The sequence below is a fragment of the Lepidochelys olivacea genome (assembly GCF_965140295.1).
Source record: "Lepidochelys olivacea isolate rLepOli2 genome assembly, chromosome: 1".
In the NCBI taxonomy this organism is placed as follows: Eukaryota; Metazoa; Chordata; order Testudines; family Cheloniidae; genus Lepidochelys; species Lepidochelys olivacea.
This window is the reverse complement of record NC_140411.1, coordinates 150,071,456-150,093,188: the sequence shown is the minus strand read 5'-3', so window position 1 is coordinate 150,093,188 and position 21,733 is coordinate 150,071,456. Positions and strand designations below refer to the sequence as shown.

The following is a 21,733-nucleotide window of genomic DNA, read 5'->3' as shown; positions in this document are numbered from 1 at the left end:
CAATGGACATCAGTGTGTGTCTGGGGGAGAGCGAGGGGCTTCTCTGTCTCCCATTGGCCAGTCAGGGGGGAGCAAGGGGATTTGAGTTTCTCTCATGTTGCCACTCAGTGTAAAGCCCTCCCAGTCATCTGGGGGACATCTCACCATGATTGCTGCCCTGCCCTTCCTCCCTATAGTTCAGGATTTTTTTACCATTGACCCAGAACTTGTAAGAGTTTAGAGGGTTTTTCAGCTTCCTCAGAGCATTACAGTGCTTAGGTTAAAAGGATGCAGGAATTTCACTGTTAGGAAATAATACAGTAATGTCTGTCACAACTTTTGGCCAGTGTCTACTGCAGGCAAAAGCTAAAGGACCAACTCCCAGAGGTAAAAGAAACCTTGACATGGGTAGGGTGCCTGTAAGGAGAAGGGGAGACCTAAAATTGTCAAACTGATGGTCCACCTTGCTGCCTTCTGCCCCCATTGTGAGAAGTGGAGAGAATGAGCACACTCAAAACTGAGCTGAGTCCTAGGGGTTAGACTTACAAGGATCTGTCCCAACTCATTGGTTACATGGTGTGCTCTCTGTAACTTCAAACTGGACCTAGTTAAATATCTGCAGTGTCAGAGGGAAGGGGCAGATAGTGCCCCACCCATTGTTAAATTAATAAAGTTGTGGCCTCTCTCTGTTTTGCATTCACCTTTGCCTCTGATCATTATTAGATATTGCAGCTATGCGTCTTCTTCTGGGAAGCCACATGCATTGACTGCTTAACTGTCAGATAGGTCAATAAATCTTTTACTAGACATACATTTTCTCTCTCTCTCTCTCTTATCCCATTAAAATTCTTAATGTTTCGTGAACCCTGCATGGTTATGTGAAAATTTAGGATACTTAAAAACAAACAAACAAAAATCCAGCAACAACAACAAAGAAATGTTGGTATGACTTCTGCGCCTAGAATTCTTAGTATTTTGTTGCAAGATGCAGCTACTGTACTGTAAGTAATCCAAAACAGTCTTTTCTTCAAAAGATAGATTTTTAATCTTTTTTTTAAATTAAACCTAACACCTTCCATGGCCAAACCCTCTGTGAGACAGTGGACTATTTCACACTATGCTATTATGTCAAATGATAGTTTTAGTTAGAACCTGTTTTCTCTCTGTTCATAATTAAGATAAAAGAATGTGCAGTAAAAATTCATGGCAGTTGATGTATCTCATGTACTTTTTAAGAATCCACATTTAATTAGAACTATTTTATCCCCTCTCATTCACATTTGTAATGAATTTATGACAACTTTTACAGTAATATTAATAACATAATCATATTTGTAGTAAGACATAATATGTGGTTACTAATAGATTTTATTTGAACATGGGCGGCGGGGGGGGGGATGAACAACCCAGTAGGAGGTTTTTTAGAGCCAGGTGAATTATTCTACTCTTCTCATTACCAAAATTTGAATTATACTAAAAGATCAGTAAGTGCATCAATACTTTTAGGGTAAAATGAACACTACAGACCCAGGAAATTCTGAATTAAGGTTAAACTTAAAAGTGAGCCAATCATGTTAAGCTATGGACACGCATAATTAGTGCACATAACTGTACTCTATCCTTTAATAATGCCATGCAATAACAGTTAGTGTTTGTACAGTTACAGTTAGTGTTTGTAATCCTAGGTTAAACTGTTTTCTTCCAGACTTGCTACACTTTTTCACTTTTTTTTTGTCTTCTAATATCACTCCAGCCTAACTGCCTAGATTGCAACTGCAGTGATTTCTTCTTCACTTTGTCACTGTCTTTTCTGCCTTGGACTACAGCAGTGATTTTGCATTCCACATTGCTTCTGTCTCAGTATGCAATGTACAGAGGAATATCTTTGAGCTGAACAAATCAGCCAAAAAAAAAATTCATAGGAAAAGTGTCAAAGCACAATAGTGTGAGCAGTTTTACATTAAAGGAAAAAGGAAGGGGAAGGGCCTGTTGTAGTGATAGTTAAGCTCCTAATGAGGGATAAAAGGTCATCTAACACCTAAGGTTGGAAACAGCCCTTGGGATTATTTCTTAGGTCTGTAAGAACAAAGATACGAAAATATTTGTATAAAGATTCAAACTTTTGAGCTGAGAATATTTTATTCAAACTTCTCAGAACATTCCAATATTTCCCCAAGATGTTAATTACTTTTCTGGTAGTTTTTTTAAAATTTATATTAAATGCAGACAGTAAAAAATATGAATATTCAGCGATGTAAAATTAAATTGCTTCAAAATGGTATTCATTTTAAGACTACAACAGTAATGAACATCTTGTGAAAACCTGGGTCAATTTATATAAAATTAGCATCATCTACTGTTTGCCAATTTAGAGCTTAAATATTTTCAATTATTCTATTACTTAAGCTGTCAATCGGTCTAATTTAACTCTTCAACTGAAGTACCAAATTTCAGTATCCAAAGTTTTACAATTAATATTTTGACACACCTGGCCAAAATTGCAAAGGTTCTTTGATGTTAAAGTCAGAGTCTCTTTCTTTAATCCACCTTTCTGCCAGATCCACTTTTCTCTGGAGGCAGACAAAGGTGTATCTTTCTATGTTCTGTTGATTTGCTGCCAGCCAAGCCAGTGTACCAGGTTATTAATACATATTCCTATGTATGGAGCAATCCAGTTAGTTTTTAGGAGCCTACTGATATTGGAATAGGATTAGAAGGCACCTCCTATGTCATTGAATGCAGTCCCCTGCTATCTCAGACACCCTCATCATATAATTTCCTTCATAAATTTATCAAACTCTATCTTAAAACTTGTTAGCTTGTTTTCTCCCATTCCTCCCTTGGCTGGGAGAAATGCTTCTAATTTCCTCTAGCTGACCAGACTTTTTCTTGATTGGTGTCAGCTGGCTATGGTAAAAACAATGTATTGAACAGGTCCCAAACCTTTTCTGTTGCATTCACTTCATAATAGTCTTGCCTGAGACTTCTCTCAGCAGTGAGGGAATTTGGGTTTCCCATATGGTAACATAGAACACCCTCCTTGGCTCTTACAAGGGTTTCATTGATTGACATACTGTCAAAATCTGCGAATCTCAGGTGCTTTTAAAATAACTATTACTGGAGTCCTCGTCTTTGTTTCTTTATGTTGAGTAATAAGTCTCATGCCCTAGGTTTAGGAATATATAGAATAATCTTGGATGCTTTTCAAGACCTCATCTAAGAAGTTAACTCATCTTATAGATATGACTTTTTTGTTTGCATGATAAATTAGTGGACATGGAATCTTACATATATAATAGACTCTATAAAATATCTTTTTCCAAAATATTAACCATTTTACAAATTTAGTTTTTCTTTTTAAAAAGATAATCCCATGCCAGTGCTACAGTATTTAGCTCAGGATTAAACTCTTCTATGAACAGAGTATGACCACCCCAGAACTTCTTGATATCAGCTGGCAGAGGTCACAGGGGTACATAAGGGGTTATAGGAATCCCCTGGTCTGGTGTCTACATACTAGTCCACCAAAGAATGTCATCTTTAATGAAAACCTGAGTCATGATGGTCATCATAATCATTTTGAGATGTATATATGGAAAATATGTGTGGAGTTATGTATGTAAAAATTGGTTAGTCTCTAAGGTGCCACACTTACTCCTTTTCTTTGTATGTACTTACTAAAAATTATGTTCACTAGGTCTGCGAGTTAAAGGAGGTCGTCAAAAGGTTATTCACATATTCCTGTCATATGGGGGGAGAAGGGAGGGGAGAGAGATGCTCCCTCTCTGGCCCTGTGCAAATTGCTTGTGGGGGCTGCAGGAAAAAAACAAAAACTCCAGGGATTATTCTGTTTAGAAGGAAGACAGTGAACTTTTGGAACTATATCTGAGGTGCAACTATACGAAGAGAGTGGGGATGGAGTGAGCAGTGGTGAGACTTTGGAGAAGGGACGGGGCAAGGTAAGGAGGTTCAGTTTTCTGCAATTAGAAAGTTGGCAAACCTATACTCAGAGGTCTTCCAGGGGGTACATCAACTCATCTAGATATTTGCCTAGTTTTACAAAAGGTGACATAAAAAGCACTAGCGAAGTCAGTACAAACTAAAATTTCATAGACAATGACTTGTGTATGCTGCTCTGTATATTATACACTGAAATATAAGTATAATATTTATATTCCAATTTGTTTATTTTATAATACCATGGTAAAAATGAAAAAGTAAGCAATTTTTCATTAATAGTGTTCTGTGACACTTTTGCATTTTTATGTCTGATTTTGTAAGCTTTTAAGTGAGGTGAAACTTGGGGTTTCACAAGACAAATCAAACTCTTGAAAGAACTACAGGAGTCTGGAAAGGTAGAGAGCTCATTTTATTAAGTCATCTTTCTGTGTACATGATATTTTCAGGGTCAATAACTTATAATGCGGACCGTAAAATCTAATTGTTTTAGTTTACGCATTATTTGTACGTGTTGATGTTAGAAGCTGAATATAGCTAACTATACTCTTCTTTTTGGAAAAAGAAAACCATCACATTAATGTTTCTTTTCTTCTTATTAACACACTTGCCTTAACACCCCTGATAAATGTTGATTTGAAATTAGTTTGTTTAAAACTTTAAGGAGTAGGCTCACATTTATATAGTGGACCTCTGATCACCTGTTTACTTTCAAGAATAATATCTCTGTTGAAATGTTTATGTTAATATTAAAGTTTCTAAACATTGCAGATTAACATTCAAATGTTGCAAGAAAGATGAAGCTAATCTTCTGTGAAATTAAGCCAATGTCTGCATAGATATTGAATTAACACGTAAGGGAAATGGATGTATTTTTAATTGTTTTCCTTTCACCTCAGGGGATATATGCTGTACTATGAGTGGAAGTGATTTTATTATACTTAACAAGATTAAGAGAAAACAAAAAGGGATTTGACTTATTGGTCAGCTCTTAATAGATGTTGGAGCAGAGGTTCTCAGCCTATTTACCATTGTGGGCTGTATATGCAGCGTTCTGTGTTGTTAGGGTCACACCCACACTATATATATACTACCTATACATCTACATGGGCCGCAACTGTGTGCTGATTGCACCACAGGTTGTGAACCACTTTGTTAGAGTAGTAAGGAAAAATAGTAACAGTGAAAATCAGTTAACATATTGGGGAAATATATGAATGACAAAAACCTGTTGATGTTCTAAAATAAACTATATACAACAGTATTGTTCCTTTGATTTAGTCTAACTGATATTTTCAAATTGAATATTGTTTGGAAAAACAAAGTAAAAATTATGTGTCATGAGAATCATATTTTCCTTCCTTTATCTCAGCTGTGTTTTTCATAGAAACCTTCATTGCATTCTGGTCTCTAATGGATTTAGATTTATTGTGTTATGTAAATAACAGAGATGAAAGATTAGTAGGTAGTATGCATCAGTAATATTTTTGTAGTCAGCCAATAGCATAGTAGTGCTTCCATTAATATAGTGCAACTCCAAAGGGAATATTATGTTTATCAGATGCTTCCCTCATTTTGCTACTTTTAAAAGAGCCATTTTAGTAAAAGCCTGCTCTTAGAAACAGTGGCCACAGGGAAGACTGATTTTCTTAATCTGCAGAGCAGACCCACTTTTTTTGTCCAAGTTGAATAATTAATTGCCATCTTTTTTAATACTACGTGAGCACCGCATTGGTTTAAAGAATGCTGGAAAGAAGAAAACGTTGATTTTTTTATTCTTTACTATTTTTATGTCCATCTTATTCTTGTCTTAATTTCAAGCACTTCTATGTTGTGGACTAGTGCTATACCATCTAGTAAATCTTCCTTTCTGATGCTATTGAGAATAGGAGAATTGCTGTGGATAAATATGACCCGCCTTGGGCTTTGCCTAAAAACTGAACAAGTAGAACTCAGACTGGAGGCACTAGTAAATATATATATATATTCCCCTTATTATTTTTCTTTTGTTTGTGTACATTTTTTATCTGTACTTCCATGTTCCAACCTGACTGGAAACAAGCAGAACTAAGGATCTTTTAAGAAAACCCATGTTCTCATGAAATTTCCAGATTTAAGAGGTTTAGATAGTTTGAATTAGCATCTGGACATTTGAATGTTTGTCTGAACTTAAATAAACTGCTAACCCTTTTCAGATTTGTATATTCATTGTTAAAATGTTATATTCAAAGTAAAAGGTTTGATGCTGAAACAGTTTCACCTCCTGAGAAAACAACCTTCCTTTATGTAGCACACAGTGTACATCTGAATAACTGAAAACATGAGAAATGTGACATCACTTGTTTTCCAGGGGGGAATGTTGTGGTAAATATATACAATTGTGTAGTACAGTCCTTTAATATGTGCATTTATTTCTTTAACTCCCACCCAGTGTGTGCATATGATTTATGCTCTCTTAACAATAAAAGAGTATACTATTATGTTGCTATATGTAGCTTATTTTTTTCTCAAATCAAATTTCTGGTATTTTTAAGGTATCCAAAGATCTACCAGAGAAAGAAAGAGAAATTGAGCATCTGCTAAATAATTTCACCCAGTTTGAACAACAGTTAAGTCAGCTGATACTGTGGGTATCTCCCGTCAAGGATCAATTAGAACTTTACAACCAAGTGGGCCAACTAGGAGCTTTTGATATTAAGGTAATGTTTTCTTTTTTAAATTTCTGTATTTTTTACTGATACAAAGTCAGCTCTACAATGAAACATGGACTCTTTGTCCCTCCTCTTCCTCTTATTCATAAAAAACAAAACATTTCTTGTTACATTGGCAATGTAATTTGTGCAATCTGTTTGGTTTGTGATCATTTTCCATTCAGTTATGAAAAAATAAAATTGTAATAAATACTTTCTACTTAAGAATCCAAAGAAAAAATATGACTCAAATACTGTTAATTGTCAGTGCAGTGATAGGCGAATTAGGTGGGCAGCTCAAGTTAACAATAAAGTCTCATGTAACAAGTTGTGAATAGTCCCCTAGATCTCTGGTATTAAAAATTCTATGCATTAAGATGCATTTTCTTTATTTACTTATTCTTCTACCAGCAGATGCCAGATTTAGAGCAAATCATTGCAAAGGATAAATGTAAAGCTCTGGCAGTTTTATCTTTGAGAATTGTTTTACCCTATTCTTTCATACCAGAGTAAGGACCTTGAACATTTGTGCTCTGAGAAATCTAAAGTAGTTATAAAACATCATGTATGGATTGGATTCTGCAAACCATTACTAGAGTATGCAGTGGTTAATACTAGTGCTATACCAATATCTTCAGTGAAATAACACTCAGGAATAAATATTTTATGTGGTGATAAGGTTTGTAAGTTCAAGTCCTGTATTGTGGTTAGATATAACCCAGCATATATAGGGCCATGTTTTGATACTCTTACTTACGTTGAAAAGTATCTAACTCTACAAATAGCCTTATTCAAGTCTTATGAAATAAAATACTACTCAATGCTAGCAATAGTATTGTAATCTGACACTTGATGTGTAATCATGTGTAAAACAAAATATGTGTTTGAATAGGATGAATGAATGATGTCAGATAAATTAGATTTAAAAAATCTATTATGATACAGTTTCTTGGGACTGTATCTAAATGGTTTCTGCGTGTAGGACAGGGGTTCTCAAACTGGGGATCGTGACCCCTTAGGAGGTCACGTGGTTATTATGTGGGAGGTCACGAGCTGTCAGCCTCCACCCCCAAACCCCGCTTCACCTCCAGCATTTATAATAGTGTTAAACATATATATATATATATATATAGTGCTTTTCATTTATAAGGGTGGGGGTTGCACTCAGGGGCTTGCTGTGTGAAAGGGGTCACCAGTACAAAAGTTTGAGACCCACTGGAGCATTTGGATGTGTATAGGTATGTGAAATATATTGGGACACATCCCCAGCTAGTGAAAATTGGTTTAACGCCATTGAAGTCAGCAGTTGAAATCAATGGAGTTTCAAGAGTTTACACCAGCTGAGGATCTGTCTCACTCTTTGATTAATGGTCAAGTCCAATATTTTTTCAGCTGTTGCTGTGTTTTTTGTATCAAAACACGTTTGGTGAAACAGCATTTCAAAAAAAGAATTGTTCTAAGAATACAGTAGAATTATATTTTTGCCTTGAATGAAGTGAAACTGTAATTATTTCCAAATAATTGAGTTGCATTGAAGCTGTTTATTAATTACTTCTATTTCTTTTATGGAAGTGTTTTAATACCAAAACACTTTGTATCTTACACAATCGATTTATATAAAACAGCTGATCTCAAGTCCTGTCCCTGACAGAATGAGTTCAGCTACAACATTGATTCTGTCTTTGAAAGATATAAAACAGCTCAATTGCAAATGCCTTTGTATAGAGTGAGCAAAAGATGTACTTGTGTTTTTGCAAAATATAATCGGTGTTTATTTCCTGTAATTTTCACAGATTTTATACTTAATATTTGCATTATGTCTTTTCTGATATTCCATTGCTGTCCAGAAACATTCCATCGGAAATTGGCTAAGTTGCTGTGAATTATAACAGAGTATTGCTTTTGTTAATGTTTGTGAAAAGCCACATTCTGATTGGCTGTTTGGGGCCTCTTTTGTGCTGTCTCAGTCATTCTCCATATGGAGCTCTGAAATAAAAAGACAAAAAATATTCCTATAATGCTGAATGGGTGAGATAAAAATTTAATGGAGGGAGGGGATAAAAAGTGGCAAAGCCTGGTCCCTAAACTTCCTCTCTCCAGTAGCCTCCCTGTTTCTCCAGTTCTCTGCCAGAGAACAATCTGCTTCTTCCCTGGTCTAGTTATTTATACCTAATCTATTTTTGTTTTGTGTACAGTGCCTCTCTCTCCATGACAGCGGACTCTTCCCTTTTGTTGTGTACACACACACTTCCGTTCTATAAGAAGGGCTTCTTTTACATTTCAGCATTATGTATAAACTGATTGAGAGCCTTAAACCAGCTACATGTTTTGCTAAGAGCAGCCTTGCCATTTGTGTCAAGGCTATACAGGGAAGCAACAATTTATTTTTGAAGTCCCCCTGCTAGTGCATCTCCTGGTGGGTGCTTCAGAGGGAATCACTGCTTCCCTCTGCAGCCCGGTGGTGCAGTGCACACAAGTTCCACCTTATCTGATGCACCCTCATTCTCTACTTCTTCACATTCCTGCACTGTTATTCCATGCCACAGTTTGTTCCTGTAAACATGCATGTGAGCAACTTTGAAAATGATGGCATTACTCATCTGAGTAAAGTTTCTTGTGTGCATGTGTTGTGTTGGGCCCATACATTGTAAGCTCCTTACCACAGGTGTATATATTTCTCATCATGTAAATGACATAATTGTAGTTTTATTGCATTATTAAGACTCCGAATTGTTCAGGGGACCTCACAAAACTGGAAAATTAACAATAAATCTCTAGAGGACAGTTAAGAAATGGTGCTGAAATATTTTTCCTACTAAATTCTCTTCTTCTTCTATTATGAACCACTTTTCTTTGGAATGACATGTTTTAGAGCAGGGGTCTCAAACACGCGGCCTGTAGGCTGCATGCGGCCTAAGGGGTTATTTTCTGTGGCCTACCAGCTCCCCGGGGCACCCCCCCCCAGCATTTACTTAGAGCGGCTCCGGCCCGTCGCGCACCAGGGGCAGGGAAGGCTCCCTCCCTGCCTGCCTGCCCCCGCACTGCTCCGGGAAGCGGCCGGGACCTGGGGAGGGTGGGGGCCCAGAGGTCTGTGTGTTGCCCTGGCCACTCATCCAGGTACCTCCCCCGAAGCTCCCATTGGCGAGGCACCAGGAGGAGCGGCCAGGGCAACACACAGACCCCTGGGCCTCCACCCTCCCCCAGGTTCTGTCCACTTCCCGGAGCAGAGCGGGGGCAGGGCAGGCAGGCAGGGAAGGAGCCTGCCCTGACCCCTGTGTGCGCCGGGCCGGACCTGCGCCCCGAACCCCTCCTGCAGCCGAACCCCCTGCCTTGAGCCTCCCACTGCACCCCGCACCATGACCCCCTGCCCTGAGGCCCCTGCCACACCCTGCACACCTCCTGCACCCCAACCCCCTGCCCTGAGCCCCCTGCTGCACCCTGCACTCCTCCTGCACCCTGACCCCCTGCCCCACCCTGCACCCTGCACCCCTCCTGCACCCCCTGGGGGCAGGGAGGGGGCGGAGTTGGGGGGGGATTTCAGGGAAGGGGTGGGAAGAAGCGGGGTAGGGGCGGGGCCTCACGGAAGGGGTGGAGTGGGGGCAGGGCTGGGGCTGCAGTGGGGGGAGGTGGTCAGTGATACGGCCCTTGGGCCAATGTACTAGTCCTCATGTGGCCCTCATGGTCATTTGAGTTTGAGACCCCTGTTTTAGGGCAACATCACCAACCTAAAATCAAACCTTTTTGTTTAAAGGGATTTCTTTAAATGTTCTTTAAATGTTAAATTAAAACCCCATATGCTTCTAGAAGTAAACCAAGGCAGGAATTACTGGTGGATGTGTGCCTGAGGCATGCACCGGTAGATTATTACTGCACTCCCTTTGTTGTGTTTTGTTGATGTGTATTATTAACCAGTTGATTTATGCACTTATTGTTGGAAGACCAAATTGATGTATCTGAAAATCTCTTCCTTCATGCCTGATGGAAAGGACTTTTAATGTATAATTTAAGGATATGTAGAATAAAGTATAATAGTTTGCAAATGGATCATATAGGTCTATTTGTGTGCTAGATATGGACCATCAAAAGCAGTATTTTCTGTTAAATTTTCATTGTTTTTTAAAATTCAGTTTGTCTTGCTTATAAGCCATTTATTTTTATTAAAATTGTATTCATTTGTGTGTAAAATAATTCATTTTATAAGTAATGTTGGCATGAAACATTTTTATTATTTTTTATTGTGGATGATATAGGACAGGTCATTGACAAAGATGATCACTGGAATATAAAACATAATAGGTTTTTATCTGCATCCTTGTCTTTGTCAGTAGATTGTGTTTTAATGTCTTTAAAGCGCATAGATTTGTGCTTTGCTTGGTTTGTCACTTTCTTCAGTGCACTGAGCTAACCCTTTACTAAAAAGTCTGTATCTTATTTGATTGAAAGCAAATGTGGTATTTTAGGGATTATACTATTTGTATAGGTAAGATGAAAGTTTTGGAATTGACTATTTTGTTAAAAGATAGAAAAAAATCATACAATCATAGAAGTGTAGGACTGAAAGGGACCTGAATAGATTAGTTCAGCCCCCTGCACTCAAGGCAGGACACAGTATTAACTAAAATAAAGTAAATAATTAAGAATAGAAATCATTAAACAACACAATTTCATAGGGACAAAATTAAAAAAGAATGAAAAGTAGAAAACATGGTAATATCCGTACATTGTGATTAGGTATGTGGAAGATAATTGGGGTAAATAGTTTTACAACCCACCACTGCCTGGCCATGACCCAAATATAAAGAACATTTTATACATTCTGTAATGTTGAGCAAGTTTAACATTTTAAAATGTCCATTACAAACAGTAATGGCTTAAGGGCTGCACTAAGTCCCCTTAGCATGTGCTTAATTTTAAGTAAATGAGTAATTCTCTTGCAGTCTATGGGAAATATATGTTTAGGATTAGGCATGTGCTAAAGTGCTGTACTGAATCAGAACCCAAAACTGATCTCTGATGTGCATGCTACATGTCATTATTTTGTTTGTTTTGTGGATTTTTTTTCTTTTAACCTTTTTGTGCCTGTAAACAAGATAAGGGGTACAGCAATGTTGTCATGTGATCTCTGATTTTCTAGTACATAATATTTTTGATAATCCACAGCTAAGCATTTCTTGGAATTATTCATTTTAAACTCTAATGTTTTGCATAAACATTAATGGGTGAAGTATCATTCTTATTCTTCTTTGAGCGGTGGTCCCTATATGGATTCCAAAAGGGTGCGCATGTGCGCCATGCACTGGAGCTGGAAGGGTTTCCCAGCAGTGTCCGTTGACCCATGCATGTGTCCCCCTCATGTTTGCAGCTGAGGCTATAATATGGCCATGTGGGTAAATGCTGCTCCAGTTCCCTCTTACTGCCTCATGGCTAGAGTCGGAACCCCTATTCCTTTGTGCTCTTAGCTGTGCTAAGAGCGTGATTCCCTGTCCGTTTCTCTTGTATATAGTTGTAGATAGTTTTTTGTGTTATGTAGTTGTAGTTACTTGTAGATGTATGATGTAGTTTTCACCCCTATGTGGGGAAACTCTGGCCTCCCGGGGACTGTGCCCCAGGGTCCTGGCTTCAAGAACTGTGCCTCTTGCCTGCTCTCATTTTCAGTGAGCAATGAACACCGGTGCTGTCTGTACTACCTTGGTGGGGCCCACGTTACTCTCTGTCCTATTTGTAAGTCATTTCCTCCGCAAATGTGGAAGGATTGAGAACTTTGCCTCTGGAAGCTTTTAATGGAGGAGGCCACGTGCCCATGAGCACATTCAGATCCAGAACCAGAGGTGCACCGCCCATCATTGATGGTCAGTGCTCCTCTAAGCACCTCCCAGACATCAGATCCGATGGTACCAAGACCACTGGACAAGCCCTGCCATGAGAAGAAGCATGACATAGGCATAAGAGCAGATCCCCATACATGACTGCTCAGAAATGTATCGTTTCCTCCCAAAGCCACATCAGGTGAGAAGTCACATGTAGATCTGACCAGACTGCTGCCTAAGATTCCCAGAATTGAGGATAAGACAAAATGGTAGTGTAATCCAGAGGTACTGTCAGCTTTCCCGGTATTCACTGGTGCATCTGCCGCGTACCCCACCAGGTCTGCTGACACCACCTGTATCCTCAGGATTGTCGCACATGACTCCCCACACTTCCAGGCACCTGGAACCACTGCTGTCAACAGAGGAGCTGCTCCTCCCTTACCCATGGTCTCCATTTCTCTCCGCCCCTCCACTCACCTTCTTCCTCTCCTCTCCGGTGGACAAACCATTGCTGCCATCACTGGGACGAGATGTCCCATTGCTACATCGTGATCCTCTGGTACTGTCAGCGCTGCCATTCCCAGAACTGTCCTCGGAATCTAAGGACCTCTCATGTACTGGGGGGGGGGGATTGATCTAAGCTACGCAACTTCAGCTACGTGAATAACATAGCTGAAGTCGATGTACTTAGATCAACTTACCGTGGTGTCTTCACCACGGTGAGTCGACTGCTGCTGCTCCCCTGTTGACTCCACCTGCTCTTCTTGCGATGGTGGAGTACAGGAGTCGACAGGAGAGCGCTCGGGGATCAATTTCTCATGTCTAGACTAGATGCAATAAATCGACCCCCACTGGATCTATCGCTGCCTGCCAATCGGGCGGGTAGTGTAGATATACCCTCAAGATGTGGAGCCTTCCTTTTCCCCTGCCATGTCTCAGAGTCTGGACTCACACCTCAGACTGCCATATCCCCAGTTTACAATCCCTCTGGTTTGGTAGTGTTATCTGTGGGGCCCACCAATGGCCAGAGACCATTATATTTGGCCCTACTGGCCACCCTGGGATCTGTACTGGGGCCACGGGGCACCATTGGTGGCTTCTTATAGGCCATTCACCGCTCACCATCCAGCACCATCTGTTTATGAGAATGAGGAAGAAAAGATGGAACCAGTTCTGGCAGTCCCAACTGCTACTTTTCCATCCCCAGAAAAGGCACTCATTCCTGCCTCACTCTCCCCGCTGGACGACAACTTCCAGTACCAAGAACCACTCCAGCTGGTGACAATGGATCTCGGGATCCCACTGGAGGAAGTTCAGGACATGCAACATTCACTCTGCTGGTGAAATATGATTTTCACAATTACACTAAACTAACGGAGTTCAAAGACCAGCTGCCATGAGACAAATAACAACAGCTCCAAGTGCTATTGGATAAGGAGAGATTTCTGGCCAAGGTGGGCCTCCAGGTTGTTGTGGATGTGGCCAACATTGCCTCTTGGTCTTTGGCAACCGTGATCTGCAGGAATTGCTGGCTGCAGTCATCCAGGTTACCCAAGGAGGTCCAAACCACCATAGAGGACTTCCCCTTTGACACACAAAAAGGTCTTCAGTGAGAAAACAGACGAGACCCTCCATTCTTTCAAAGACTCTTGAGCCATCCTCAGGTTCCTTAGAGTCTATACCCTGGCCCCGAGGTGCAGATAGCAGAAGAAGACCTCAGGACCTCAATCCAGGATATTAGTAACAGCAGCAGGAGCTGGAACGGAGCTAACTCTGGTCGCAGAGGCCACGATACCCCACCTCTGCCACAACCATCTGCTCAACCCACTTGCACTAAGAATGGTGGTAGATTCCAGACATTACACCTTCTTTGGCCCGGGGAATAGTGACCATCTATTTTCTTCTGAAAACTATTCTTCCCATGATAAATCACTTAAATACCAAGGTAGTGAGCATAACATAAATATTTATATTTAATTTAATCTGTGTATGGTCAACATAATTGTCATCACAAATAAAATGATACAGAATAAATATATCTTGGCATAGCCATAAATCCCGCATACTGAAAATCAGTGTAGAGATACCTACATCAATTTGAGAAGACTTTAACCTTAACATTTGAGGAATAATGAATATTGCCTTTGACAGGTCAGTAAAATGAGGCCATCAGGCTAACATATGCTGTGTTGTGTACACATTTTTGTTATTATAGAAGGCAGCATGGCTTAGTAACACAACTGGTCCCCAGACCGTAACTTAACACCACTGATTTAAACAGACGTTTCCAAATCCATGTTAAGTATTTAGTTTTAATAATTAACTTATTTCCATTTAATAAATGAATAAGGACTTCACTCGGGATTAAAATCCATCTATAGTAATAGATAAGCTTCACTCACTTTAGTACATTTTTTTCCACAAAGAAGCTGAAGCTGGTATCTTTTTAAAATCTTAAAACTGTCTACATGCATCTGCATTTAAATGTGTGTTTGTGAACTATAATGTAAAGCATTACGAAGAGAAGATATGAAAAAACCACAGATTAAAGCTCAGTTATTATTAAAGTGGTTTCCTGATCTGAATGTGTGTGTGCATGTTACATAGAATTCTTTTCCCTATAGAAAGATTTCTCCTCCTGTAATCTGTAAATAAAAATGACACCCTTTACCCTGCAGGTTTTTCCTTAGATATGGAAGAACAATAATTGTGTATAACTACAAATGCTCAGTGAAAATCACCCAAATCCCCTTTTTCCTCTGTGCCCTGTTGTAATAGGTATGATTACAGTCACTCAATACCAACTACAATATTTTGATTACTACAGTCTGAACACTACATGCAATAAAAACTAAAGTATCAGGGGGCAGCCTTGTTAGTCTGTATCTCCAAAAACAACAAGGAGTCTGGTGGCACCTTAAAGACACCTTGTTGCACCTGAAGTGGTTTTTTACCCATGAAAGCTTATGCCCATATAAATCTGTTCGTCTTTAAGGTGCCACCGGACTCCTTGTTGTTAATAAAGACTAAAGAAGCTATGTGCATATACACAATTAGCTGTTCACAGTTTACTGTGAAATCTTACACAATTCCTTGTTAGATATGCATAATGGGTGGGAGGGGAACTCCCTGCTCATTTCGGACAGTGGCGCAAAATACAGACTACTTTCCATAAATATTTGTCTAGATAACTGGAAGAGGAGAGGAATGCATTAGAATTTCTTGACTTTGCTGAAACAAGTGAACATAGCAAAGAATTCTGCCAAATTGATAATATTGATAATATTTGACCCGTTAAAAGTTTTGTGGATTCCGAAACTAAGATTAACAAAATGCTGCATAGAAAAATCCTATAGAAATAGTATAATACACTGAGATACAGTGATATTATAAAATACACATGGTTCCTATCATAAAAGATGATGGGAAAATACCTGTTTTAACTTTCTGTCTCCTTAGTTTTGCATCTGGTTTATGTTGTCCTTAAACTGTTGCCTTTATTGTCAGTACTAAGAGGCATTGTATGAACAGTGCTGCATACATTTTGTGAAGTACTCATTTTTCCTTATCAGTGTGTTACTTTCTGGCTGATCATCAGAATTTAATATTACTTAGGTCATAGCGCATTATTACATATTTCAATTTGTCCTTATTGTTTTACAGGTAATGTGTTTATGCTATCTTTTATCAATATATGAAAGCTTTGTTGTATTGTCATAAATATAAAGGGAAGGGTAACCACCTTTCTGTATACAGAACTACAAAATCCCTCCTGGCCAGAGGCAAAGTCCTTTTACCTGTAAAGGGTTAAGAAGCTAAGGTAACCTCGCTGGCACCTGGCCAAAGTGACCAATGAGGAGACAAGATACTTTCAGAGCTGGAAGGGGGGGAGAGCGGAAACAAAGGGTCTGTCTGTCTGTGTGATGCTTTTGCCAGGACCAGGTCAGGAATGCTCTTCAGAACTTCTGTTAAGTTAGAAAGTAATCTAGCTAGAAATGCATTAGATTTCCTTTTGTTTAAATGGCTGGTAAATAAGCTGTGCTGAATGGAATGTATATTCCTGTTTTTGTGTCTTTTTGTAACTTAAGGTTTTGCCTAGAGGGATTCTCTGTGTTTTCAATCTGATTATCTTGTAAGGTATTTTACATCCTGATTTTACAGAGGTGATTCTTTTACTTTGTCTTTAATTAAAATTCTTCTTTTAAGAACCCAGTTGCTTTTTCCTTGTTCTTAAGATCCAAGGGTTTGGGTCTGTGTTCACCTATGCAAATTGGTGAGGATTTTTATCAAGCCTTCCCCAGGAAAGGGGGTGTAGGGCTTGGGGGGATATTTTTTGGGGGAAGACATCTCCAAGTAGGCTCTTTCCCTGTTCTTTGTTTAACACACTTGGTGATGGCACCATAGGGTTCAAGGACAAGGCAAAGTTTGTTCCTGGAGGAAGTTTTTAACCTAAGCTGGTAAAAATAAGTTTAGGGGGTCTTTCATGCAGGTCCCCACATCTGTACCCTAGAGTTCAGAGTGGGGAAGGAACCTTGACATATATACATTTTAAAAATCTACTACAAAAGTTGTGTGTTCTATAGATCAGGAATGCATAAAGTTAGCATCACTGATAGCTGCATCCAAAACTTCCCAAAGTCCTTAAAGCCACATAATTTGCCAAAATATTTGTTACATAAATCCTCACAACAATAATATTTGTTCTTGCATTTTTGGTAAAGGAATAGAAGTTCTTGCATGTTCAAATTCACCAGGTAGGATTGGTAAATGCCACAGTTTATTTCTATGCAGACCATATATACTCTTTAGCTCCAATTTTGGAAATCCCATATAGGAGTTAAAATATCATGATTTTTATGGGCCTGATGTTTGAATGTTTGAAATTGGCAGTACTCACTTAAGGATGTGGTTAACTTCCAGCACATGCTTAGATCCCATTAAAGTCAATGGGACTACTACATTCGTGAAATTAAGTGTGTGCTAAAGTGCTTTATTGAATAAGGGCATTAATTGGGCATACAATATGAGTATGTTGAAAGCCCCCATATCATTTCAATTTAGACTTCCCAATAAAACATACTGGATTTCAGCACAAGTGCAAGTCCTCTAATAACCTTTTACACTGAGTATATTCAACTCCAGCTGTAGATATATTAGTTATTTGATATGCTTGGTATTTCCCAGTAATACACTATTACAAGCATACAGCTATAGACCCATACACTACATTAAGAGTTGGGCTATTAACAATTTGCGGAGCTCCAGAAAAATATCTGAAGCTAGTTGTTAAAGCATTAGCATTTATGGTCTGTAATACTTTCCTGCTGACTCTTCTGTTGAGCTATGTGAACTTCACCTGTTGGGAAAAAATATGGTTCCTAAGGTAGTTAAATTAAGTAGTGATGTTTAATTACCTCAGAAAAGAACGTTTGTTTCGGAAGCTTGAGAACAAAATTTCAGAAGACGAACCAACTCCATCTCCCCTTTGCTGTGTTTTATCTGCCTATTTTTTCCTTATAATCCCAATAATAATTATTTATTTATTTAGTACGTGTTTTTATTGCCGCTTTCCACATAATTAATACCATATACACTGGGGTTTTGGAGAAAATACCTTTGGGGAGGAGTGTCAGGGTAGGTTGTTTTGCCAACTTTCGTTTTGTTATGTTTTTGTTCCTATTTTGGGGCAGAATAGTTGTGAGAGGCAGAAGGGATGGTATTTGGTTGTCTTGGCTGGGACTCTCTCCCTCCGACTCCCCCTTTGGTTTTATTTCTTTCCTTCTTAGTGTCTATATCACCTTGGAAGTATTTACATGAACATAACACATATTTGAACACTAGAAACACAAATTCCTAAATTCAACCACTGAAAAAATACTATATTTTTAAAAGTTAAGAATGAAGTGATGAACATCACAATTCTTGCTTCAGAGTAGCAGCCGTGTTAGTCTGTATCCTTAAAAAGAAAAGGAGGACTTGTGGCACCTTAGAGACTAACAACTTTATTTGAGCATAAGTTTTCGTGAGCTACAGCTCACTTCATCGGATGCATTCAGTGGAAAATACAGTGGGGAGATTTATGTACACAGAGAACATGAAACAATGGGTGTTACCATATACACTGTAACGAGAGTGATCAGGTAAGGTGAGCTATTACCAGCAGGAGAGCGGGGAGGAAAAAGCCTTTTGTAGTGATAATCAAGGTGGGCCATTTCCAGCAGTTGACAAGAACGTCCGAGGAACAGCGGGGTCGGGGGTGGGGGGTGGGGGAGATTAACATGGGGAAATAATTTTACTTTGTGTAATGACCCATCCACGCCCAATTCTTGCTATGTCTATTAGAGAAATAATATGAAAATTGTAAAACTGCATGGAAACCTCGAGGAAAAGGGGAATTAGTAGACTCATTGGTCATTTGAAAGAGGTATGTTGCTAGTGGGTGAAATCACCTGCGATGGGATGTTGACGAGATAGGAGTGGATGGTCCTTGTAAATTCTTATGGGGATGGATTTCTTTGCTAGAATCTAAAAATTTCTAGAAGATGGGCAGGACATCTGCTAATGTGGTTCTCAATAAAATTTGTTCGCTCAACTTATTCTTTAATCTTCAGTATTCGCAGAATTCAATTCACTAGGTGGTTATTTCTGATTCTACCTGTATTAAATGTGAAAGTTCCTGGTCAACACCACAAATGGGGGATTAGTGTTTAGTGATTACCAAACATGAATGTATCTGATTAAATGTGCCTGAAGTTTAAGGAAGTGGTAAGAAACAATCAGCTGAATGGCTGAAGTAATGAAAATACCTCATTCAAAATGTAAACATTACTAAAGGTTGTAGTAACATGGACAGGATTTGTGCTCATCTTAAAAAGTGCAAACAGGCAGTTTCATCACACTCTTCAAGATTTAATATAGTTTTAAATATAATTGTTTCTATTGAAGTAAAAGATTTTAAAATATCAATGAGTTTGATTCTGCAAATGAGACATTGTCAGTGCCCTGGTAGCCATAAATGAACATCACTAAATCCATACAAAGTCAGCTGAAGAGAAGAAAAATAAACCTCCCTGAAAAAGAAATTCATTCTCCCTCAAGTCATATCCTCATGTAAATCATCCTTTCAGGCAGAACCCTGAATAAGTTTGTCTTGTAATATACTCTGAAGGCAAACAAAAATAGAGTATTTTGAACCAATAGGCTAATCATGCTCCAAAGTTGAGGAACCTCCATGGAAAACAACTTGCTCTCTCTACTCAGATGCACAAATAGGAATTCATATCTTTCATTTGGTACTGTTGAAGAGTTAAAACAATAGAGAGTTTTTGATGGCTTCAGTTAGCCATTTTCTTAAATCACATTGACTCACTGTTTCTCTTTTCATCACAATAGGTTACAATCCTAACCCTCATCTTTTATGATTTTGCACTAGCCCAAATAAATGTATGTTTAGCTTGATATACTTAATGCTGGAGAACAATAGACTATTCAGATTCTCTTGAGTTTAATTGAAAATTGTAGGGTCATCTGCTTTCCTTTTCACAAGTTTACTTACATAAATGTCACAACATAGGTAAAGTACTATACAACTATTTGAGTTTAGCAGTCTTCATTTTTAATATTTTCAGTTACCTGTCATTAACTCACTAAGTCTAGTAAAAACACATAAAGGATCTTTATAGAAGATATGGACAAAAATATTAAAATGCTTGGAACTGATTGGTGTCCTCAACAAACATGTCATCAACTGGAGACCATTGCACCAGCCAGAATGACCACAGTTGATGATGTCACACCAGGCATTGTGTAGTGAAGTTCCCAGATCTGGCTCAATCCTGCAAATCCACGAATCTCTGGAGTGTCCCTGTGGGCAGCACCAAATAGGATCAAGGCATGCACCCCTTTGGACATTGACCAAGAGTTTTAACGCATGGTATGCTTGTATGTTTTTGTCCATCCTGGTGACATGCCCAAAGAACATGCAGCACTGCTTTTGTATATAGTGTTAATTGAAGGAAGAGTTTATGACATTTCACACAAAGTCAAACCACTTTTTGTTCAGGATGTGGTGCTGACAGTGCATATGGAATAACTCTAGCTGCTCTTAAGTCTGCTGGAAAAGAGGGTCCAGGTTTCTGACCCATAGAGCAATACAGTTATTACCCAGGTTTGAAAGATCCTGAACTTTGTCTCAGAGCAAAAACTTTCTCGCATCCATAAGCAAGACACGGACTTCATGTAGGAATCAGTGAGACCTATTATTCGAAGAATGTCTGGTTTGCTGTGACCACTTGAAGCCTAAATAGATGAACTCACCAACACTCTCCATAGTACTTGGCCTCATCTGCACTGGGGGTGTGTGATGGCCCAGATGGCTCTGGATCTTGCTCTTCTGCCATGAGATGTTCAACCCTGTGGTGTGGGCAGCTCCTTGGAGACTTTGGCTGAGCTTCTTTGATTTCTCCACAAGCAAGACAGCATTTGTTGGCAAACATTTCTTGACCAGACTTAATTCCGGCGTGTGGAGCAGCAAGTCCTACTATCCAGTTGATAGCCTGACAGAATAGTGCTTGGGCAAGAATTCATCGCTGTCACACACTGAGGTTGTGCAGAAAGGTAGCAAAAGCCATGAACCAGTGTGCACTCTTGCACTAGTACTGGTGTGAAGATCATGCTCCAGATCTTCTGGAACTGATTCGAACAAGGTATGTATTAAAATTGCCTGCATGTTATATCAATGGGTATTCTGAACAGCCATGAAACAAATCATTACTATTGAAATTACTCTGTTTAGAAATGGTGTTTTGGGGAGATGAAGTCAAAACCTTTCCATTATAATTTCCAGTGTGAAAATATAATTACATCCAAAGCAGAGAGGTTCTGTAATCTTCAGGTGGCATTGCTAGAAAATGGATTTCCTTCTGCCAGATAAGTACATCTAATTGGAAGTTACCTTTTCCACACTGTGTTGGCCCTTCTCTGCTAAGCATTCTGCAATATTTATCTCATGCAATTTTCTACTTTTTTTTTCAAGTTCAAAACTCAAGTAAATGGAATATCCTCAGGGTTTTTTAAATAACACTAATACTTTGCACTTCTATAGTGTCTTTCATCTGATGCCTTCAAAGTACTTTAGAACCATAAGAGCAAGTATTTCTACTGTATTAAGACAAAACTGCTTTTTATGCTGTGGTGTGGTATTCACAATATTAATTCTTCCTCCCTTGACCTTACTGTGTACTTTAATGGAAAAAAATGCTTACTAAAAGATTGATGAAAAATGAGAATCATCTCCCATCT

General features: G+C 38.9%; 1 protein-coding gene across 3 annotated transcripts in view; it reads left to right on the top strand.

Annotated features, from left to right (window-relative positions):
- DMD (dystrophin) overlaps window positions 1-21,733 on the top strand; it is a gene marked incomplete at both ends in the record, with an annotated part of 1,846,964 nt that overhangs the window by 1,214,200 nt on the left and 611,031 nt on the right. For all 3 annotated transcript variants that reach the window (XM_084636024.1, XM_084636023.1, XM_084636025.1), the window contains one exon: window positions 6,471-6,635. In XM_084636024.1, the coding sequence (XP_084492150.1) occupies window positions 6,471-6,635 (165 nt within the window). The remainder of the gene's footprint in view (window positions 1-6,470; window positions 6,636-21,733) is intronic.